The 25,436-nt window shown below is 44.9% G+C and overlaps 1 protein-coding gene across 1 annotated transcript in view; it reads left to right on the forward strand.

Moving 5' to 3' along the window:
- MAGT1 (magnesium transporter 1) overlaps positions 1–25,436 on the forward strand; it is a 53,539-nt gene that overhangs the window by 18,204 nt on the left and 9,899 nt on the right. Inside the window, exons 6-7 of the mRNA XM_040406235.1 lie at positions 9,539–9,628; positions 17,445–17,508. Coding sequence (XP_040262169.1) covers positions 9,539–9,628; positions 17,445–17,508 — 154 coding nt within the window. The remainder of the gene's footprint in view (positions 1–9,538; positions 9,629–17,444; positions 17,509–25,436) is intronic.

Below are 25,436 nucleotides of genomic sequence, written 5' to 3' on the forward strand. Positions count from 1 at the left end.
ATTGGTACATATCGGCAGAAAATATGATAGCCCCGCCCCGCCGCTCCGGTATACTAATATAAGATGTCATATTCATTTATTGGTTATTAAACATGCCCCCTCAGTCCTATTACTACCTTACATCCTAATCGCATCTGTAGAATTCAGGCAGGCCAGGCGGGCGGCAGTGTAACTCTTGTCATGTGCCTGAATGAAGCCGGCGGCGCAGGCAAGTGACGTCAGTGAGAGACGCGCCGGCCGCCCGGCTTGGGCTGCCTGAATTCTACAGAAGCGATTAGGATGTAAGGTAGTAATAGGACTGAGGGGGCATGTTTAACCACCTCAGCCCCCAGTGCTTAAACACCCTGAAAGACCAGGCCACTTTTTACACTTCTGACCTACACTTCTTTCACCGTTTATTGCTCGGTCATGCAACTTACAACCCAAATGAATTTTACCTCCTTTTCTTCTCACTAATAGAGCTTTCATTTGGTGGTATTTCATTGCTGCTGACATTTTTACTTTTTTAACTTTTTTCGAAATTTAACGATTTTTTTGCAAAAAAATGACATTTTTCACTTTCAGTTGTCAAATTTTGCAGAAAAAACGAGATCCATATATAAATTTTGCTCTAAATTTATTGTTCTACATGTCTTTGATAAAAAAAAAATGTTTGGGTAAAAAAAAAATGGTTTGGGTAAAAGTTATAGCGTTTACAAACTATGGTACAAAAATGTGAATTTCCGCTTTTTGAAGCAGCTCTGACTTTCTGAGCACCTGTCATGTTTCCTGAGGTTCTACAATGCCCAGACAGTACAAACACCCCACAAATGACCCCATTTCGGAAAGTACACACCCTAAGGTATTCACTGATGGGCATAGTGAGTTCATAGAACTTTTTATTTTTTGTCACAAGTTAGCGGAAAATGATGATTTTTTCTTTTTTTTTTCTTTTCTTACAAAGTCTCATATTCCACTAACTTGTGACAAAAAATAAAAAGTTCTATGAACTCACTATGCCCATCAGCGAATACCTTGGGGTCTCTTCTTTCCAAAATGGGGTCACTTGTGGGGTAGTTATACTGCCCTGGCATTCTAGGGGCCCAAATGTGTGGTAAGGAGTTTGAAATCAAATTCTGTAAAAAATGACCTGTGAAATCCGAAAAGTGCTCTTTGGAATATGGGCCCCTTTGCCCACCTAGGCTGCAAAAAAGTGTCACACATCTGGTATCTCCGTACTCAGGAGAAGGTGGGGAATGTGTTTTGGGGTGTCATTTTATATATACCCATGCTGGGTGAGAGAAATATCTTGGCAAAAGACAACTTTTCCCATTTTTTTTTTTATACAAAGTTGGCATTTGACCAAGATATTTATCTCACCCAGCATGGGTATATGTAAAAAGACACCCCAAAACACATTCCTCAACTTCTCCTGAATACAGAGATACCAGATGTGTGACACTTTTTTGCAGCCTAGGTGGGCAAAGGGGCCCATATTCCAAAGAGCACCTTTCGGATTTCACAGGTCATTTTTTACAGAATTTGATTTCAAACTCCTTACCACACATTTGGGCCCCTAGAATGCCAGGGCAGTATAACTACCCCACAAGTGACCCCATTTTGGAAAGAAGAGACCCCAAGGTATTCGCTGATGGGCATAGTGAGTTCATAGAACTTTTTATTTTTTGTCACAAGTTAGTGGAATATGAGACTTTGTAAGAAAAGAAAAAAAAAAGAAAAAATCATCATTTTCCGCTAACTTGTGACAAAAAATAAAAAATTCTAGGAACTTGCCATGCCCCTCACGGAATACCTTGGGGTGTCTTCTTTCCAAAATGGGGTCACTTGTGGGGTAGTTATACTGCCCTGGCATTTTCCAGGGGCCCTAATGTGTGGTAAGTAGGTAAATGACCTGTGAAATCCGAAAGGTGCTCTTTGGAATGTGGGCCCCTTTGCCCACCTAGGCTGCAAAAAAGTGTCACACATCTGGTATCTCCGTACTCAGGAGAAGGTGGGGAATGTGTTTTGTGGTGTCATTTTACATATACCCATGCTGGGTGAGAGAAATATCTTGGCAAAAGACAACTTTTCCCATTTTTTTTATACAAAGTTGGCATTTGACCAAGATATTTATCTCACCCAGCATGGGTATATGTAAAAAGACACCCCAAAACACATTCCTCAACTTCTCCTGAATACAGAGATACCAGATGTGTGACACTTTTTTGCAGCCTAGGTGGGCAAAGGGGCCCAAATTCCTTTTAGGAGGGCATTTTTAGACATTTGGATACCAGACTTCTTCTCACGCTTTGGGGCCCCCAAAATGCCAGGGCAGTATAAATACCCCACATGTGACCCCATTTTGGAAAGAAGACACCCCAAGGTATTCAATGAGGGGCATGGTGAGTTCATTGAAAAAAAAATTTTTTGGCACAAGTTAGCGGAAATTGATTTTTTTTGATTTTGTTATCACAAAGTCTCCCTTTCCGCTAACTTGGGACAAAAATTTCAATCTTTCATGGACTCAATATGCCCCTCAGCGAATACCTTGGGGTGTCTTCTTTCCAAAATGGTGTTATTTGTGGGGTGTTTGTACTGCCCTGGCATTTGAGGGTCTCCGCAATCATTACATGTATGCCCAGCATTAGGAGTTTCTGCTATTCTCCTTATATTGAGCATACGGGTAATGAGATTTTTTTTTTTCCGTTCAGCCTCTGGGCTGAAAGAAAAAAATGAACGGCACAGATTTCTTCATTCGCATCGATCAATGTGGATGAAAAAATCTCTGCCAAAAAAAGAAAAAGGAGGGGAAAGGCGTCTGCCAGGACATAGGAGCTCCGCCCAACATCCATACCCACTTCAGCTCGTATGCCCTGGCAAACCAGATTTCTCCATTCAAATCAATCGATGTGGATGAATAAATCATTGCCGGGATTTTTTTTTTTATATATACAAAGTGTTTGCCAAAGTATATGAACACCGCCACCTCCTCAGCTCATATGCCTCGGCAAACGTATCTTTTACTGCAGAGGAGAAATCTCGTCTTGCAGCGCCGCATACACCGACTTGCGTGTAATCTGACAGCAGCGCAATGCTTCTGTCCGAATGCACATCAGTGCTGCAGCTGGTCGATCGGTTGGTCCACCTGGAAGGTAAAAAAAAACAAAACAAAAAAGAAAAAACCAGGCCGCAAAGCAATAACTTTATTAACTTTAGAACAGAACATATTAACTTTTTTTAACTTTTTTACTTACCGGTAATTTTTTTTTTGTTTAGTTTTTTTTACTTTTATAGAACAAACCTCTCCTTCCCCATGGGACAATGTGCAAAGCGCAAATCGCCCAAAGATGTGGCGAAGTACGTTATGCACTTTATCCCAGGTGAAAGGAGAGGTTTGCAGCAGCTGTGAGAGAAAGGGCCCTAATAGCCCTGTGTGCCTGTCCTGGTGAGATGTGATCCCTATGCTAGGTGTACCTGTGTGTGGTACTTCCGGAAACACTCACCATAGCATAGGGCAGGGTGGTCCGGACAGTCAGGACAGAAATAGCGGGTGTCACGCCTTATTCCACTCCTGCTACAGACACGACATTTTTTTCGGGGTGGCGGTTGGGTTGAGGTACCAGCAACGACACTGGGGAAATGTCGCTCGTGTAGACGGCTAACTACACTGGTGGATGGGGCCACGGAACCTCCCGGATAAATGAGGTTCTCGATGATCTCTTCCTGGAATTTGAGGAAGGATCCTGTTCTCCCAGCCTTACTGTAGAGAACAAAACTATTATAGGCAGCCAATTGAATTAAATATACAGACACCTTCTTATACCAGCGTCTGGTTCTGCGGGAAACTAAATAGGGAGCCAACATCTGGTCATTGAAGTCCACCCCTCCCATGAGCGCATTATAGTCGTGGACTGAGAGGGGCTTTTCAATCACACGGGTTGCCCTTTCAATTTGGATTGTCGTGTCTGCGTGAATGGAGGAGAGCATGTAAACGTCACGCTTGTCTCTCCATTTCACCGCGAGCAGTTCTTCGTTACACAAGGCAGCCCTCTCCCCCCTTGCAAGACGGGTGGTTACAAGCCGTTGGGGGAAGCCCACGCGACTAGTTCGCGCGGTGCCACAGGCGCAAATCCGTTCTAGAAACAAATGCCTAAAGAGGGCCACACTTGTGTAAAAATTGTCCACATAAAGATGGTACCCCTTGGCGAATAAGGGTGACACCAAGTCCCAGACTGTCTTCCCACTTCTCCCCAAGTAGTCAGGGCAACCGACCGGCTCCAGGGTCTGATCTTTTCCCTCATAGATCCGAAATTTGTGGGTATAGCCTGTGGCCCTTTCACAGAGCTTATACAATTTGACCCCATAGCGGGCACGCTTGCTTGGGATGTATTGTTTGAAGCCAAGGCGCCCGGTAAAATGTATTAGGGACTCGTCTACGCAGATGTTTTGCTCTGGGGTATACAAATCTGCAAATTTCTGGTTGAAATGGTCTATGAGGGGCCGAATTTTGTGGAGCCGGTCAAAAGCTGGGTGGCCTCTGGGACGGGAGGTGGTGTTGTCGCTAAAGTGCAGGAAACGCAGGATGGTCTCAAATTGTGTCCTGGACATAGCAGCAGAGAACATGGGCATGTGATGAATCGGGTTCGTGGACCAATATGACCGCAATTCATGCTTTTTAGTTAGACCCATGTTGAGGAGAAGGCCCAGAAAAATTTTAAGTTCGGAAACTTGGACTGGTTTCCACCGGAAAGACTGGGCATAAGAGCTTCCCGGGTTGGCGGATATAAATTGTGTGGCATACCGGTTTGTCTCTGCCACAACTAAGTCCAAGAGCTCCGCAGTCAAGAACAGCTCAAAAAATCCCAGGGCCGAACCGATTTGAGCCGTCTCAACCCGAACTCCAGACTGGGCGGTGAAAGGGGGAACTACAGGTGCGGCTGAAGTTGGTGACTGCCAATCAGGGTTTGCCAGCACCTCAGGGATTCTAGGGGCTCTACGGGCCTGTCTGCGCGGTGGCTGCGACGGGGTAACTAGTGCACGTGCCACTGTACCAGCTTCAACTGCCCTTCTGGTGCTCGCCACGTCACCATGTTGTACGGCAGTGCTGGTACTAGGTCCAGGAAGGGCTGCGCTGCTGGTGTATGCCTCACCACGTGATCCGGCAGCAACAGCCCCACTCTGCTGCTCTTGAAGCGGATCCTGCATAACCTGTGGTCTAGCGACACGGGGCCGGGTACGCCTGGTGCTGCCAGGGACCTCCACCTCCTCGTCCGAACTTTGGGTCAGAGAGCCACTGCTTTCCACAGGTTCATATTCTGACCCGCTAGATTCGTCAGATGAGGGTTCCCACTCCTCATCCGACTGGGTCAGAATCCTGTAGGCCTCTTCAGAAGAATACCCCCTGTTTGACATTTTGGACTACTAAATTTAGGGGTATTCCCTGAGACTACCCAAGAAAAAAAGCAAGCCTGTCTTACAAAGGGGAGGCTAGCGAAGTACCGGAGGCCGCTGCGGTTGATAAAAAATATCAAAACTGTTTTTTTTATCGCCGCAGTGCGTGTAAAGTGAATGTGCAGTGATCAAAAAACAAATTTTTTTTTGTCACTGCGGTGGGGCGGGCGTGGGTGAACGCACGTGTGGGCGACCGATCAGGCCTGATCGGGCAAACACTGCGTTTTGAGTGGAGGGCGAACTAAGGTGACACTAATACTATTATAGATCTGACCGTGATCAGTTTTGATCACTTACAGATACTATAAAAGTACAAATGCTGATTAGCGATACGCTAAACAGCGAATAAAAGTGACTGCGGTGGGCTGGGCGCTAACTGACGCTAACTACCTAACCAAGGAGCCTAAACTATCCCTAAAACCTAACAGCCAATACTAGTGAAAAAAAAAAGTGACAGTTTACACTGATCACTTTTTGTCTTTCACTAAGTGATTGACAGGGGGCGATCAAGGGGTTAATTAGGATGATGGGGATGATGGAAGGTGATCAGGGGCTAAGGTGTAGTGTTGGTGGGTACTCACAGTGATCTCTGCTTCTCTGCTGGATCCAACCGACGAAAAGGACCAGCAGAGAAGCAGAGAAGCCATATAACAGATCATATTTACTAATATGATCTGTTATCTGGCTTCTGATTTGATTTTTTGAAAATCGCCAGCCTGCCAGCCAATGATCGTGGCTGGCAGGCTGGTGACGAAATACTTCTTTAACTTTTGCCGGCCCGCGATGCGCATGCGCGGGCCGGCAATGCACGAAATCTCGCGTCTCGCGAGAGGACGCACCGGCGCGTCCACCCAGAACAACAGGACCGCCGCAAAGACGCAATCCTGCGTACGGCGGTCCTGAGGAGGTTAATAACCAATAAATAAATATAACATCTTATACTTGTATACTGGCGGGGGGGGGAGGCGGGGGCGATCTGTGGATGGCACAGTTATGGGCTGAGGGGGTCTGTGGATGGCACAGTTATGGGCTGGGGGGGGGTCTGTGGATGGCACTGTTATGGGCTGGGGGGGGATTTGTGGATGGCACTGTTATGGGCTGGGGGGTCTGTGGATGGCACATATATAACAGTGCCACCCACAGATCGCCTCCTGTAACAGTGCCACCCGCAGATCCCCTCCTGTAACAGTGCCACCCGCAGATCCCCTCCTGTAACAGTGCCACCCGCAGATCCCCTCCTGTAACAGTGCCACCCGCAGATCCCCTCCTGTAACAGTGCCACCCGCAGATCCCCTCCTGTAACAGTGCCACCCGCAGATCCCCTCCTGTAACAGTGCCACCCGCAGATCCCCTCCTGTAACAGTGCCATCCGCAGATCCCCTCCTGTAACAGTGCCATCCGCAGATCCCCTCCTGTAACAGTGCCATCCGCAGATCCCCTCCTGTAACAGTGCCATCCGCAGATCCCCTCCTGTAACAGTGCCATCCGCAGATCCCCTCCCCCTGTAACAGTGCCAGCCGCAGATCCCCCCCCCCCCTGTAACAGTGCCAGCCGCAGATCCCCCCGTAACAGTGTCCGTCATCCACAGATCCCCCCCCATAACAGTGTCCGTCATCCACAGATTCCCCCCATAACAGTGTCTGTCATCCACAGATTCCCCCCATAACAGTGTCCCCCCCATAACAGTTGTTTTGTACAATCACTTGTGTATGAGGAAGCACCATGTTATATAATATGATTTATTAAATTCATGAAAAAGAATTATTAATAAAATCATTAAAAAAAAAAGTATTTTAAAAGTATTTGGGCAAAAAGGCGGTTTCGGTTTTCGGTCAAGGGCATCCTGAATTTTCGGTTTCGGACCAGAATTTTCATTTCGGTGCACCCCTAGACCGCGGTATGGAAAGGGTTAAACGGCTGACATCGCATCACAGATGTCAGCCGTTTATACCAGAGTGTCAGCAATGTGCTGACACTCTGGTATACCCACTGAACACCAACGATTATTCAAGAGGAGGCGGGTGGGGGATCGCGATCCCGCCTGCCGCACCGCCTTCAACACCCCCCCCCCCTGCACCACCCGCCGCCATAATATCAAATTTATATGGGGTAAAACTTTATATGGGGTATTTTAAAGTTTGCCGCGGGGATCAGAATCGGCAGAAAGCGCAGCAAACCGCAGGTCTGAATTGACCTGCGGTTTGCTGCGATCGCCGATACGGGAGGGTCACATGACCCCCTCCCCGGGGTTGTGACAGGATGCCGGCTGAATGATTTCAGCCGGCATCCTGTTCGGATTAACACCCGCAGCTCCGCAATCTCATTTTAAACTCATGACGTACCAGTACGTCATGGGTCCTTAAGGACTCGGGGAAACATGCCGTTCCGGTACGTCAAGCGTCCCTAAGGGGTTAAACTAGTGAGGAACGTAAGCAAAAACATTTTGAAAGCTGAAACCTTTAATTATACTATGATCGAAGTGGTTGTTGCGTTGAACAGTCACTTTTTGTAAGAAAGCTCCCTTAAGTAAAGGCTAATTTACCGTTTTGGCGGCTCAGATGTGGACCCATTCACTTCAATGGGGCAGCAAAAGATGCGGACAGTTTTCCGTGTGCTGTCCGCATCCGTTGCTCCGTTCCACGGCCCCGCTAAAAAAATATAACCTGTCCTATTCTTGTCCGCGCTTTGCGGACAAGAATTGGCAATTATATTGACGGCCTTCCGTTCCGCAAATTGCGGAAGGCACACGGGTGGCTTCCGTTTTTTGGGGATCTGCGGTTTGCGGACCGCAAATAACGGTACGGTTGTGTGCATGAGGCCTTACAGCGTCACTACAGAAGCAATAAATCATTACTTTGCTGCATTTGAAAGTGCCAGTTCCTGTTCAGAGAGATATGCTCTGTGCAGCTGCTCTCTGTGTAAGAGATCCTGAATGGAGGACCCCATAGATTATATTTCCTAATGTGATAAAATGGGTTTTCCAAAGTACACAACCTTTTTTTGCCCATTAAAACCAGATAGCAACCACACACACACATCCTTTTTTCTAATGTGTTTTATTTTATTTTTCGATTTTGAAATTGTTTATTCTATTTCCTGATCATGATAATGGGGGCTGCCGTCTTGTCTGAGCTGTTCTTAACAGCATTTAGAAAGCATTAAGGCCCCTTTCATACGAGCGAGTTTTCCGCACGGGTGCAATGCGTGACGTGAATGCATAGCACCCGCACTGAATCCTGACCCATTTATTTCAATGGGTCTGTGTACATAAGTACACGTGGTTTTTTTTTATTTATTTTTTCACGCATCAGTTCTGCGTTGCCTGAAAAACGCAACATGTTTTATATCCAGTGTTTTTCACGCAGCCCTGGCCCTATAGAAGTAAATGGGGCTTCAGTGAAAAACGCATTGCTCTGTGGCCTGTGCAGAGGTCATTGTACAAGGAAAGAATAGATAAGCTTTGACAATCACCTACTGAGAATGGTGGACCTGTCTTGTCTATACACAGAGGTGATATCATTACAGGCAGGATTAGAATGACTGATAAGCAGGTAACTTAAGTAAAGTGATCTGTACAGGCCAAGAAGTGGCATCTATTAGTCTTAGTGGCCAGTAAAAAAAAACCTGTAGGATTTCATGGTTTTTGTTAATATAAATATTGACATGGAAAATTAAAATTTTCATTCAAAAGTCCTTAGAAAAGTTAAAATAAAAATGTGATTTAAACAATGGGTTATTTTCTGTTGACACATTCCCTTTAAGGTCTCTTTCACACAAGTTTTTTTTTTTCCGTTCAGTTTTTTGCGTTCCGTATACAGAACCATTCATTTTTTAATGGATCCACAAAAAAACGGAAGGTACTCCGTATACCTTCCGTTTCCGTTCCGTTCAAAGATAAAACATGTCCTATTATTGTCCGCATAACGGACAAGGATAGTACTGTTCTATCAGGGGCCAGCTGTTCCGTTCCGCAAAAAACAGAATGCACATGGACGTCATCTGCGTTTTTTGCAGACGGCAAAATACTGAAAAAGCCATACAGTCGTGTGCAAGAGGCCTAAGCCCCATCATTTACAGTCCTCTCTACTGTTCTTTGTCTCTTTCTCAGTGCTTCGTGTTGGCAATGACTTCTGGACAAATGTGGAATCACATCCGTGGACCCCCCTATGCTCACAAGAATCCTCATACTGGTCAAGTGGTAAATGTTCTCTGTTTTTCCTATTTGTCTGAGTTTAATGCTTTTCAGTTATATCTAAAGCGTGGGTCAATCAATTATCAATATGCTCTCCTCTTGGTCTATAAGGTTTGAAATAGGACAAGACTTGTATTAAATGTATGACCTTTTCCTTTGAGAAGCAGGTTATGGTTCTTGCAGGATCAGTAATGCAGAATTTTGATTGGGTTTTGCAACAGGAGTGACAGTGGAAAAGAGAGCATGTTGTGTTGGTGATGAGGGAGGAGAGCTGTGGGATAAATTATGGCATGGAAAAGACTCGCACAGTTCTATAGGCCACTGTTTCTAGCATTGACTACCCTAATACAGATTTACTTCATATGGGGTATAAGGGATTGCTCTCAAGCCGGGCGGCAATGACAGATTCCTTCTTAGACAACAGGGTTCAAGTCCAAATGGTGCTTTATTCTGGCACTTCAGCACCATCACAAACATAAACCATAATTAACACCTGTCCGTCTGGGCTCTACCTAATACAGGTTTTGTCTCTATCTCCCCTATAGAGCGCAGTTCACAAACAGGGTATCGGGTTCCGACCCTCAGCAGGTCAGCTCATCAGGCACAGTCCAACACAGGGGAGATATCCAGCTTCACACAGCCTTGTGGCCCCTCGGCCCTCTTGGCTGAGACCACACAGAGCCTAACAGGCTTCCCCCTCTCTAGGGTCCCTTCCTCTCCCCCTGGACTCCTACACTGAAGGCTGGTTTATGCCCCAGTGATTAAACCCCAGCTAGCCTCACCTGTGGGTGGAATAGGGGTGTGGACTGAAATTTCCACACCTCTATCAAGTATGAGGCCTGTCACTGCCTCACAGGGGTCAGAAGCGCTCTAAAAACCCTGATACATGTCACTGATCTAAAGAATCATAAATAGCCAGCACCCCAATGTGAAAAGAGTTGGTGTCTTTATTCACCCATGTAGTTTGGATTCATTGTATCCTGGAACTCTACATTAGTGGGCTGAGGCTGTCGCCTAATATGTGACATCCTCAGCCTAACTGAAACATTTAGACTTTATTTCCTTGACATGATTCATACTTTAGGAAGAACTTTTAAGGTTCACTACATTTATTTGTATTATGGCCGTTAGAAAAAGCAAATTGAGAGGTACTTCTCCACTACAAACTTGGTGGCCCTGACACAATAACATGCAGCCATTTGTGCAAGTGCTTCAGGTCTTGTCAGTAAACCCGTGCAATGCCACCCCCTTGGTCCTCGTTGCCATCGTCCGCTGTTCTGCGATGTCGCTGTCTTTGTTATTGAAATTTGCATCCAAATTTGATTTCAATGCTGAGCACAGTGATATCACAGAACAAGGGTATCGGCAATCAGGACTATGTGGACAGTATAGTGGGTCTCGTCGGTAAACCCTAACCCTCCGTTCTGAAACCTACATGCCCTTAGCATTGAAATGTGGTTGTAGCGCATGCACAGTACATCTGTGAGGCTCTGCCCACAGCAAGGGTGAGTACCGTGTATGGGCAGATGTACCACTTACAGATGTATTGCAAATGCACCACAGCCAGATTTCAATCCTGCACATATGCCGCAGTCAGATTTAAATACTGAGGACACTGAGTTTGCAGAAAAATTTAGTTGTCAAGTCCAAGGGGACAGGGTTTACGAACAAGACTTTTAATACTGACCAGACTTTGGATGCATGTAACATTTTTGTAATGGGGCAAAGCTCCCTTTCTTGGAAATGGTATGTTTATCTGCGCCACAAAAGCATTTTGGAATGTGTCCTATTCCCCTACCTGGTATATGGTAAATCTGTACCAAACGGGGGGCGTGGCCGGAAGCTGGTATGTAAGGACTCATGTAGAGGAGCTCCGGACCCAGTTCACCTAACTTCTACATTATCCTGTTAATTCATCGCCGCAAACATTCCATCTAGAACCGGCAGGAGGTCGGGAAAGACCCGTGACCCGAATATGGCTCGAAATAAGACGCAGTCTGCAGTGGACAGGCTCCGTGAGTTTGCCCGCGTGGAAGACCAAGATGGCGCGGGAGCTTGTGCGTCGTCAGTGGAGAGGGCGAAAGAGGACGCTGTGTCTGAGGAGGTGGGAGCCGCGGCCAGTGAACCCTCTCTCAAGCAAGTAACTGAACAACTGTTACAGGCTATATCTGTATGCCGCACGTCCATGGTGGGCAAACTGGAGGAGGTAAAAGTGGATATTGGCCTACTCCGCCATGATATGCAGGTCATCCGAGACCGCGTTAAGGAGGCCGAAAATAGGATCTCAGACGTGGAAGACCGCCTACAACCACTTCCCGATAAGGTACAGGAATTGGAGCAAAAAATAAACTTTTGGCAGCAGAAATGTGACGATTATGAGAATCGTACAAGACGCAATAATTTGCAGATTATCGGCATGCCGGAGAAAGCTGAGGGTAATAATTCAAGTGCATTTGTCACTACCTGGCTCCGAGATTCCTTCCCGGACGCGGCATTTTCGGCGGCATTTATTATTGAACGAGCTCATCGTGTTCCCGCCAAACCTCCACGGGGAGCTCCTCCAAGACCCTTGCTTGCAAGGTTACTGAACTCTATGGACAGAGATCATATATTGCAGTTGGCGCATACGAAACAAGAGCTTAAATATGAAAACTGCACAGTTATGATTTTTCCAGATTTTTCATCTGAATTACAAAAACGCAGAGCCACGTTTAGTGTCGTGAAAAGGAGGCTACGTGAGAAGAACTTGCCGTATTCTATGGTATATCCAGCTCGCCTAAGAGTAGCAGATGGCGATGTGAGCCGGTTCTTCAATAGCCCTGAGGAAGCCACTAATTGGTTGGATGGAAGAGGAAGAAACGCAAGAGCCCCAAGATAATAGTGGGAATACTCCTCAACATATTATTTTATTTTGTTGTTTGCTTGCGGAAGTGGGGCCCGGGAGCCTGGACATTGGACCAACGATATCATCTGGACTGCCTAAGTATATATTTGTTGGACTCACAGGATATAGTTTAACATCCATTTGATCTAGGTATCCGAGGCACTGGGAGAATTATAGTTAGGAGAGGAAGGGCGAATAGCATATGTGTCCTCTAGTATACTGAGAATGTCCGTATTGGCCCGATGTTCAGAGTTCTTTGTCCTGGGGTCCTATTAGAGGTTAGGGACTGGGTCCCAGGCGATATGTTCAGATTCACTTCTGTATTAGATTTAAGATCACTGGTGCTATCGGTTAAATGCCAAAAGCACACCCCGTTAACTTGTAGTGCCACAGAACGAACGAGGTATACTGCTTTTTGTTTATATATGTCAAGAGTGATGCGAATGGTTAAGTGTTACACCATGCAGGCACTCACAGTATATGTCAGGATAAGCCTGACAGTTAAAATGTTATGTTATATGTGCTGTATCAGTTATAATGCAAAGAGGTGGGGGAAGGGGAAGGTAACTGCGGTTCATTATGTAATATCATCATGGCAGAATTGCGAGTAATGTCATGGAATGTCGGGATTGGGAGCTGCTAGGAAAAGAGCTATGGTGTGCTCTGCAGTCAGGAGATTTAATCCACATGTCCTCTGCCTGCAGGAGACTCATTTAACAGCAGATAACACGAGGCGCATACAAAAGCCTTGGATTCAATGGGCGCAACACTCATGCTATACGAATATGTCTAGGGGTGTGTCTCTCATGGTACACAAATCTCTCAGGTGGGAGGTGGAAACGTGCCAGACAGACACAGCGGGTAGATTCGTGTTTGTGGCAGCTTACATAAACTGTATACTGTATGTTATCATAGGTGTATATATTCCTCTGCCCTTCTCCATGCAAGTGGTTCAGCAAGCGGTGAGCTTTGCAGCCTCTTATCCATCAGCCCGTGTAATCAGCATGGGAGATTTTAACATGACCTTAGTTAGGGACCTGGATAGGCACCACCTGGTAGAAGCTGATGATAATCATTATAACAACAAGACGTCTCTGGCTGAATTGTTGGAGGAGGTAGGGTGGACGGATATGTGGAGACTGAAGCATCCAGATATCAGACAATACTCATGCTACTCCGCCAGTCATGGTACATTGTCACGCATAGATTATGTTTTGGGCAACTCAAGTACGAGCTCCCTGGTGTATAGTGTAGAATATGGACCTAGAGGCATATCTGATCACACCCCTGTGCAGTTGGCATTTGCGCTGGGTGGGGATATGACCAGACGCTCAGCTCGGATTAATCCATTTTGGTTGACCTTGTTTGGACCGTCTGATCGTATCCCTGACCAATTGAAGGTATTCTTGGAGGGACATGAGGAAGAATCGAATAATGTATTATTGTGGGAAACCATGAAAGCATATCTCAGAGGATGCCTCAGATCCACCATATCATATATCAAAAAGTCGTCGGCTAGGCAGGAGGAGGACCTGGCGGCAGATTGTAATAGATTAGAGGCAGCATATGTCGCCGATCCCAATGATTTGAATAGGGAGGAGTGGTTGTCTAAAGGGAGACAATACTTGACTCTGCTTAAGGAAAAAGCTCAAAGGAAAATGTTTTTCTCCAAGCAGACTTACTTTGAGCTGGGCAACCAGTCCAGTAAACTGTTAGCCCACATTGTTAGGCAGAGCCAAGCATCTCCTGCCATATTACGCATTAAAGCAGCTAATGGACAGATACTCGTAGATCCAGAGGCTATAGCGGCTAGATTTCAGGAATATTAGAGACCTATATGATTCTAGGGTGAACTATGAGATAGAGGATGTAATGCAATACCTTGAGGATTTGGAGTTTCCAACTTTAACACAGGAAGCAGTAGACAGTTTGGATGCACCCATAACTATTTTAGAGATACAGGAATCCATCTCACAGCTGGCAAGGGGCAAGGCCTCAGGTCCTGATGGAATACCTTTAGAGGTGTATGTCAGATATTCTGCTCACATTACTCCCTATTTTGCTTAAAATGTATAATGATGCCTTTAGAAATGGATGTTTCCCACCAACAATGTACGATGCAACCATAGTGGTGCTTTTGAAACCTGGCAAGGAACCAGATGAATGCGGGTCATATCGTCCGATATCCTTGTTAAATTTAGATTACAAGGTTATAGCAAAAATATTGGCTGTACGTCTGGGCAGAGTGGCCACCAACCTAGTACATCCAGATCAATCTGGATTCATGCCGGGTAGGTCCACTACCGACAATATCAGGAGAGTGCAGGTGGTGACCCAGATTGGTGTTCAGAGGCAGGAGAAATGGGCTCTGGCTTCGTTAGACACAGCAAAGGCATTCGATTCGGTTGAATGGCCATACTTGTTCCAGGTCCTGAGAAAATTCGGCTTTGGCCCTAAATTCAGAAAATGGGTGGAATTATTATATAAAAGCCCCAGAGCTGGTATATTAGTGAATGGGATACTATCAGACAACTTTGATCTGAAGAGAGGAACCAGACAGGGTTGCCCGCTATCGCCATTACTGTTCGCCCTAGCTATAGAGCCACTGGCAATGCGTATAAGAACAGACCCACATTATAATGGCATTCAAATAGGAGAACAAGAGGATAGAGTTGGGCTGTATGCTGATGATATGGTGCTTTTTATGACACAAACGGAGTCTACACTACCCAGGGTAATCACCACAATTGAGTTATTCAGCCAATTCTCGGGATTACGGATAAATTGGTCAAAATCGACTCTATGTCCTTTATATCAACTGGATGATACCTTTGACTCAGGGGAACTGCCTGTTGTACACAGCTACAAATATCTGGGTGTACATATCACCAAGAGTGCCACGTCCTTCCATATACTAAATATTCAACCATTGCTGGAGTACTGCAAGGAGAAATTTAGGATATGGCAGAACCTGCCTTTGTCAGCACCAGGGAGAATTAATTTGATAAAATTGATTGTCCTGCCAAAGTGCTTGTATGTTTTGCAGCATGCACCTTATGCAGTTCCAAAAGTTTTTCCAAAATCTCACCTCGTTGATGTCACCCTTTATCTGGGGCACTAACAGGCCCAAGCTATCAATAGTTAACTTGACTCGCTTTAAAAAGGAAGGAGGCATGTCTCTACCTGATGTATATTTATATTATTTAGCTGGACAGTTGAGAAATATTAAATCTTGGTTGTCACAGGGAGGTGAATTATGCAGACAAGAGAAACATCTAGCTGAATACCTGAGCATCTCCAACTTGTGGCCGGTACTGGAGCAACCTAGTTTATTCGCACGTAAGCTACTACCAATTCATCGGGTGGCCATTCAGGTTTGGAAAGCTAGTAAAGGCATGCATAGCATAGAAACGGATCTGCAGGAGACCCTGATCTGGGATAACCCTATGTTCCCTGATTTACTGGCAATGCAAGAAAAGGCATTCTGGAAGGAACATGGGGTTGTCACATTGGGCGATCTCTACAGTAATAATAATTTCAATGACTATGAGTCCATGAGTCAGAGACACGGGCTGCCTAGACATGCTTTCTATAGATTTCTACAATTGAGGCACGCCATGCAAACTCATTATAGGGATACCCCAATCTCACTGTCCAATTTCCCAATGATTGGAGTTATCCGCTCACAAGGACCGCGTGGCTTCATTTCAGCATTATATACCCACCTACTGGATGTAAGGCTGAAGGGCACCCCAATTCAAGCACTAAGTAAATGGAAGGCTAAAATTCCAGATTTAAGTAATGAAGATGAGGTAGATATTCTAGAATCCCCCACATTAGTGTCACCCGCCGTGAATAACAAGTTTATTCAAGTCTGCATAATTCACCAGAGCTATTTGACCCCACTGAGGTTAAATAGAATGGGCAGACTTACCCATTCTGAGTGTCATAGGTGCACGTCAGTGGATGCTGACTTTTGGCACCTTATATGGGAATGTCCTTATGTGCATACGTTTTGGGAAGGGGTAGTTAAACTACTCACTGATTTATTGGGATTGGCAGTACCATTGCACCCGAAGATCTGCTTTTGGGATAATGGATGAGAATATGTACTCACATCATACCAGGATATTCCTTAGGGAAGTATTATTCTTGGCGCGGAAGGCGATCGCCATGAGGTGGATGGGAGATAGGCCACCCACTTTGACACAATGGAAGCAACTAGTCAATGCCATTATACCATACGAAAATGTAGTATTTAAGAACAGAGGATGTACAACTAAATTTCAAAAGGTGTGGGGGACTTGGTGCACCTCCCCGAGTACTGCTTACTCTGCACATAGATTGTCTGAGGCCTTGAGAGAAGAACAAGGGGAATAGCGGTGATTTTGGGATGTGAAAGGGGAATAGAATATAATAGAATGTTCTGAAATGAATAAGCTGGGATAGATCTATAATGTCTATGTGACTCTAATTGTTCTGGGGAAGAAGACCCTTCAGCTAGTAATAAAGAGGCAAAGTAACGATACAGCACAGAAGTTTATTGTCAATTGTTATTTTACTATTTTGTTTATTTTAATTAGCATTATAATGCACAAGTCATATGTACATCTCTACATGATAATAATATTGTACAATTAATGCTGGATTTTGTACTGAGATTGTCATTACTATTTGCTTGGTGTTTTCAATAAAACGAATAAAAAAATAAAATAAAAAATCTGTACCAAACACTTTACAAGAGCGGGTCACAATTTCCCTAGCTACAAGCATCCATCCTCGTCTTTCAAGGTAAACGTCTGCATATTCTGACAAATGGTGTAGACGCCAGCGGACATGATGGCCTTCATGCAATGTACGGTCTGCTAACTTCCTTTAATGCCTCCTACTATGTTTATACTTTGATTACTATTGATTTTGTTCTCTCATTTCCTGCAGAATTATATACATGGAAGCAGCCAAGCACAGTTTGTGGCAGAAACCCATATCGTTCTCTTGTTCAGTATCCTTTGTTTAACCATTGTATAGTATATTTTTTGACAGCCGTTCACAGGACTTCTTCTGATGCAGCACTTTTCTGAATGAGGATTTTACCACTATGAAAGCTGTTAACAACCTTGGGCATCGGGACACTGATTTGGAGACCTATAAAGTTGGTCTGTTTTAACTACTTGGATGCCACAGCATCTAAGGTGTTTGTAAGAGGGAAGATGCTGTGTCTGTCAGTTCATTAGACTACCAGGATTGCGGAGGAGGGCAATGTTTTACCATGTTGGCAGGAGGGGAAAGGAGATATATAAGAAAGTCTCCTTGGTCTGCCATAAGTATCTGCCTAATTGGCCATATGAGACGTCAGTACAGGCAATAATGCTTTGAAATACTATATATTTTAAGCCATTGAGAAAGCATTAAAAACAATAGCTGCTTCAAGTTTAATAAGGTTAATAATTAATCAAAAGAATATATTTTCGGTATCGCTGAATCATAGCAACCCATAGAAAATAAAGTTAACTTGCACAGTAAAGAAAGAAATGCAAAAAGCAATGGCAGAGCTGTTTTTTTTATTTTCTTTTATTTCTTGCACCAGACTACCTCCTCACACAAAAAAATATATAAAAATAAATCCATAAATAGGGATGAGCGTACTTGTGTTTTACACGTTCGGGTCCTCGTTTTATTACAATTCCGATATGGATTCCGCTACAACGGGCCATAACGGAATTCTATGATGGAATGCATAGCGGAATGCCTTTAAGAGGCATTCCGTCATAATAGAAGTCTGTGGGCTGCATAATGGATCCGTCTGGTTTCCGTTGTGCAGGAGAGGACTCCTGCATAGTGGACAGCAGACGGATCTGTTATGCAGCCCATAGATTTCCATTAAAATGGTGCCATTGAATAATACAAGTCAGAAAATAAAGTCCTCACACGGCTATATTGATCAAAAAATTAAAAGTTGCGGCTCTAGAAATGTGACCTTGAAAAAAAGAAAATTGTTAGGTCCCTAACATTCAAAATATGTGCTGCATTAAGCCTGGGTTCACACTTGAGCGTTTTACAGCGCGTTCAAACGCGCTGTAAAACGCTCAACACATGAAAACCAATGCTTCCCTATGGCCCTGGTTCTCACTTGAGCGTTTTGACGCGCGTTTGTGGCCATAGGACACTGCAGTCAATCACACAAACGCGCGTTTACTATTGCAAAAAACGCGCGTTAAACGCGCATATCAAATACGCTCAGGTCTGAACCCAGCCTTAGGGTTTAATTGGGTTGTCAGAAGTGAACGTTATTGGGAGCAAACTACAGTGAGGCTGATGAAATGACAATAGAAGCTACAGTACCAGCAAAGTGTATGAGATTACATAAATCTCATGTACACAATTCTGCAGATTTTTTTTCTGTGCAGAAATTGACCGCACTGCCGTGTGTATTTCAAAATAAATTAGCATGTGGATTTATGTTTGCAGTTTTAGCTGTGGATTTCACCCTTTTCAATGCAAGGGTGAGATCTGCGTCAAAATCAATCTTCGGGGCTATTCAAATGGCCAGTGAATGAAGTGATTATTTTCTATTTTTCATACCCAGAGAAATGGTGCCACTATTGGGGGACTTTTTATAGTAGAGGAACTCTATAGGGGGGCATTTTTTTATAGAGGGGGCACTATTGGAGGGCCTTTTCATGTGCATGTAGCTTAAGTCCACAAAGTATACATAAGGGGGGACATTTACTAAAGGTTTTACACTATTGTGTAAAAAAATAAATAAATAAAGTCTAAAGTCTAAATAAAGCTAATTATGGTGCACACCGTATTCAAGCAATAATTTGCAACATTTTGAGCTTCTGAGCAATTTTCCAAGGTGCCACAAAAAAGGGGCTGGCTTTGCGCCACCCGCTGGATTTACTATAATTTTGCCAGAAAGTGGTGAGAGTTACAGGCTGGCATAGACTTGGCACTGGCCGAGCTGCTTTTGTCTGCTCTGCGTCTCCCTCCCACTGCATTCTTTAGGAAATATTAACCCCCTTTTCCCTTATGCCCATGACAGCACCCTTGAGAGAGCCTGCCTCTATCCAGGACAGGAAACAGGAACTTCCGTGGATAGCTTCTTAAGGAGGGACCCGGCCTCTATCCACCAGTTCCTGTTTCCTGTCCTATAGATAGGACGCTTCTCTGGAGAGCTTTAAATGGCTGCAGGGCCCCGCCGGTGTTTTTGAATTTAACCATAGGGTTTACCTGGTGCGGCGTAAGTCTCCTCTTGGAGCCGCCCCAAGTCTGGACGAACACCCTTCCAGTTCCTGGCTGTCACCATATCATCATCTGCTAGCTGTCATGCCGGATCCTCCTGGTGGTGTTCGGGAGGTCCGGGGCCTGTTCTCCCTGGCATGCAGCATCCCCGGTAGGATTACAGAGGGGGAGGCAGTGCAGAGCCTTTTGGACGCGTGCGCGACTTCCGGTGTTTGGAACGCACGGCGTCCCGGAAGTCAGCGCTGCAGGCCCCAGAGTGGATGGTGGTGAGGACCGAACCGGGAGTATTTAACTCTGCTCAGTGCACAGGTGGAAGGGTGCCAGCCAGCCAGAGGACGTCTGCAGACCACATATATGGAAAACCCTCCATCCCTGAACCTTACCATGGAAGAAGAGGGTGGTCAGCGCACTGAAAACCAGGACAACCATGATTCCAGATCGGTACTCCTGGTGGGGTAAGGGGGTTAATCCCCAACCTTTTTTATATTTTATACTAAGAGGGTCTTTTTTTTTTTTTTTTCTGTTATTTGTCCCCAGAATATAAAAAAAGAGCCCCAGGAAGGCTATCGCTAAGACACGTGGGAAAGAGTGTAACTTGTAGGCAAAAGTTAACCCCTTCCTGGCCTAAGCTGCTCTGCCAGCGTTGCATTGATAAGATGCTAGAGGAAGAATCTCCATCCACAACATCAAAAGCATGGTGAAATCCGAGATAGCGGATTCTTTAAAAGAGTTTACGAAACTCCTTCCATCTACCCCCCCCCCCCCCCCCCATAGATTAGAATACAACAGTCACAGAATGCACACAGATTTGCGTTCAAATTTAGTGATCCTATGTGATGGAAAATACCCTATAGTAACGTACCCACTCAGTGTACATAAGCATACACGAACAAAGGATAAACTGAGACTAGATGGGTATAGTAGAAAAATATACATATACTTTATTAGACAATACATAAAAAGTTAATTTATATGTGATGTATCACATCAGATAAAAAGGTGGACTACACCTGAGGGGACATAACATACATGCACATAGGACCTATTTCACATGTAAAAAATTGTCACAAGTATCCACAATTTTACTGGTATACACATGTATCTCCGGAAAAAAAGGCTGCCAGTGCATCAAAGACCCCCCCAGACAGACCGAGTCGCTCCTCAGACTCGGACTCTTCTGAGTATGAAGCAGAACAGGGGGAGATCCGAGATTCTTCGGATTCATCATCTGAAGAGGAGTCAGCGGGTAAACCGCTATTCTCGCATGAGGACACAGACTCCTTACTTAAAGCCATTAGGGCTACAATGAAGGTGGACGAGACCAAAGAGCAGAGGACAGTTCAGCAGATCATGTTCGGTGACTTGGGTCACAAGAAATCTAGGGTTTTCCCAATAAAGGAGAATGTAAAGTTTCTAATACAAAAAGAATGGAAAAAAACAGATAAAAAAAATATATTTTTTTTCATCCCTAAAAATATTAAAAGAAAATATCAGTTTGGGGAATGCTCTAACTGGGAGACCACCAAAAATAGATGCGCCGGTAGCCAAGATGTGCAAAAGATCAGCGTTACCATTTGAGGACCTGGGGGGCCTAAAGGAAGGGCAGAATTGTTTCTTAAAAACGCCTGGGAAGCCTCCACCCAGGCATTTAAACCTAACATTGCCGCTACTTCCACAGCAAGTTCCCTTAAAATATGGTTATAGGACCTGGAAATGCATATAGAAGACAAAACCCCAAGGGAACAGCGGCTAGAGGTTTTCCCCACAATCCTAAAGGCCATGAACTTTATCTCCGATGCATCCGCAGATGCCTTAAAATTAAGCGCTAGATCTGCGGCTTTAGCTAACTCCGCCAGAAGAGCGGTTTGGTTAAAAGGATGGTCATTTTTCGTAAAAACAAAAATAATAATTTCAGAAATAAAAGACAGATACTGGAGGGATAACGGAAATAGGAAAGAAAAAGGTCTCCTTTTCCGCTCCCAGTCCAGTAACCGTTCCAAGTCTACACAACAATGACTGTGCCAGTCCGGTGGGGGGGAAGGTTGTCTCCCTTCCTTCAGGCTTGGGAATCTATTTCCGCAAGCCCTTGGATTCTAGGGATAATAAGAGACGGATTCCGTCTAGAATTTGCCTCTTCCCCACCGGAAAGGATAAAAATTACGAAACTCGACGGGAACTCTATAAGAAACCAGGCCTTAAAACAAGAAGTGTTTTCCCTATTGGCGAAAAAAGTCCTAATCGAGGTTCCAGAATCAGAAAGGGGGAAGGGGTTCTATTCCTCCCTTTTTATGGTTCCTAAACCAGATGGAACCCTCAGGATGATGATAAACCTAAGACAGCTAGACCAGTTCCTCACGTACAAGAAGTTCTGAATGGAATAGATACAATCCACAATAAAACAGCTTTTTCACAAATGTGTGATGTCAACTCTCGACATAAAGGATGCATATTATCACATCCCGATCCACTCAGACTCCCAGAGGTTCCTGAGGGTAGCGATTCTCATGGACGGAGAGATCCACCATTTTCAATACAGAGCGCTTCCTTTTGGGGTATCCCAGGCACCCAGGCTGTTCACCCAGCTAATGGCGGAGGTGATGGCTCATATAAGAGAGAAGGATATCCTAGCGATACCCTACCTAGACGACATATTGGTCGTGGCAGAATCAGAAAGCATCCTGTCCTCCCACCTCTCAGAAGTAATCATAATATTAGGGAAGCTAGGATGGTGGATAAATTGGGAGAAATCAAACTTAACTCCATCAAAAAGCTGTGTGTTCCTAGGCCTAATTCTAGACTCTATAAACCAACGCTGCCTGCTTCCCCAGAGCAAAGTCTCCAAAATTCTGGAAGGTATACAATCTTTAATTACATCAAGACACAGAACAATCAGACAAGGGATGGCAGTGTTGGGCAGGATGACGTCCACAATCCCGGCAGTCAAATGGGCATTACTACATTCTCGGAAACTCCAATGGCAAATTCTGAAAGAATGGCATGGGTCCCTATTCCCCCTTGGAGGCCCAACTGCATCTTCCATGCCACGTGATCCAGTCCCTGCAGTGGTGGTTAGATCCATCAAACCGATCTCAAGGTCTCCTCTGGGATATGCAGGAGCAGAGCTCAATTACAACAGATGCCAGTCCCATGGGTTGGGGCTCTTACTGCCAGGGAGAATGGTCTCCTCAAGAGAAAAGAGACTCAAAACGCAAGATAGTTAAGAGCGGTACTGTGGGCTCTGGTAGCGTTAAAAGGAAAAGTGGTAAAAAAAATTCTGACAACACCACAGTAGTGTCCTATTTAAACAGGCAAGGCGGGACAAGGTCTGAAGTCCTCATGTCACTTACAGAAGAGATCTTCTCTATAATCATCCCTTCAGTCAGCTTCATAAAAGCGGTGCACTTAAGAGGTGCAGAAAACCGATTTTCTAAGCCGAAATCTCCTACATCAAGAAGAATGGTGTCTGAATCGGACAGTATTCAATCAGATAATACGTCTCTGGGGCAAACCCTTGATAGACATGTTTGCGAACAAAGAAAATCGGAAATGTCATCTATTCTTTTTCTCTAAATCCGGAGGATTCGCCAACCGGCATAGACGCCTACTCCCAAACCTGGCCAGACAACCTTCTATATGCCTTCCCACCAATACGGCTTATTCCAAGGGTCCTACAGAAACTGAGGCGTCGCAGGACGAGACTAATCCTGATCGCCCCCTTCTGGCCCAGAAGGTCATGGTTCACCTGGCTACGCAAACTTTCAATAATGGAACCATGGATTCTGCCAGAAACGCAGGACTTGCTGCATCAGGGGCCAGTTTACGATCTGGAAATAAGCAACCTACACCTTGCTGCCTGGTATCTGAGAGGGCCATACTAGAAAAGAAGTGCCTGTCCGGAGATGTGATCAATACTCTCCTGTCGTGTAGAAAGGACACTACTTCGTCCATTTACTTAAAGGGATTCTGTCACCAGGTTTTGGGCTATAGAGCTGCGGACATGCACGGCTAGATCGCCGCTAGCATGTCTGCAATATATCTGTCCTTATAGGGCTGTGTGCTTTTAATTTCTTTAAAAAGCGATTTTATAGATATGTAAATTTGTCTTGAATATGTCCGAAGGGCTGTACTAACCTTCCTGAATCCCAGCCACGCCCACCTGTGAAGGAGCCCAGCACCGCCTATGTCCTCCGAATCTCCTTTTTTCATCAACTATAGATTGCCGTAATCTCGCGATGCGCAGTGCCGGTATAGTGTTCTTTCCCTGTGCTGGCATCAGCCTCAGGGAAAGAACTGCGCATGCGCGAGCTTGCGCACCGAGAGATTACGGTAATCTATAGTTGATGAAAGGAGGAGATTCGGAGGACATAAACGGTGCTGGGCTCCTTCACAGGTGGGCGTGGCTGGGCTCCAGGAAGGTTAGTACAGCCCCTTGGACACATTCAAGACTAATTTACATATCTATAAAATCCTTTTTTAAAGAAATTAAAAGCACACCGCCCTATAGGACAGGTATATTGCGGACATGCTAGCGGCGATCTAGCCGTACATGTCCGCAGCTCTATAGCCCTTTAAGAGTATGGAAGAACTTCTTAAAATTCTCTGGTGTCCCAATAGACCCTTTGGACCCCCCTCTTATGCCTGTGGTTCTCGATTTTATGCAAAGCGGTCTAGACAAAAAACTGAGAATCAGTACTCTAAAAGTTCACGTTTCAGCCCTCAGTGCGTATTTTGACTCCCCCTTAGCCAATCATACTTGGATAAGATTTTTTAAAGCAGTCAATCGTACTAGACAAATACCCAGAACATCCGCTCCTCCATGGGACCTCAACCTAATTTTGTCCAGTATGATGGAGCCACCGTTTGAACCTCTGCTAGACCTACCAGGAAAGATATATTATCCTTCAAAACTGCTTTTCTGGTGGCTATCACCTCGGCCAGACGAGTAAGCGAAATATCTGCCCTTTCTACTTTACCTCCTTACACTAAAATCTTGGATGACAGAGTAATTCTCAAACCAGACCCCTCTTTTCTTCCCAAAGTCTTCTTTTTTCATAGATCACAAGACCTAGTCCTACCCTCCTTATGTCAAAAGCCGAATAATGAGAAAGAAATGAAATTGCACTGTTTAGATGTCAGGAGATGCCTTCTAAGATATTTGGAGCTGACTGGACCCTGGAGAAAGTCTTCTAGACTCTTTGTGCAGTTTGCTAGGAAGAATAAAGGCGATAAGGTTAGTTCCAGAACTCTTTCTAGATGGATTGTGGCAGCTATTTCCTTGGCCTACTCCTCAGTAGGGCAGCCCTGCCCTTTAGGGTTTGGGAGGAAAAACCAAAATAAAGGAAAAAAGAAACCTGTATACGGCGCCAAATCCCTCAGAGGTAGTCAGCTGCTTATTTTAGAATGGTCAAATATATTAATCCAAAAGGTTGTTAATGTATTGAGGCGATAGATCCAGTGCATTTCTTTCTGGCAGAGTTGTTAAGAGGTGGTTATGTGTTCTATAGGTGAAACTTTGAGTGTTGATGGGTCCTTGTTATGTTTCTCTGAGTAGTGGCGGGATACGCTATGGGTTAGGACGCCTCGTCTGATGTTTGAGCGATGCTCGTTCATTCTTTCTCTGACTGTTTGTGTGGTTCTGCCGACATATTTTAATTTGCAAGGACAGGTTAGTAGATATATCACATG

This window comes from Bufo bufo, chromosome 8 (genome assembly GCF_905171765.1).
Source record: "Bufo bufo chromosome 8, aBufBuf1.1, whole genome shotgun sequence".
Lineage (NCBI taxonomy): Eukaryota > Metazoa > Chordata > Amphibia > Anura > Bufonidae > Bufo > Bufo bufo.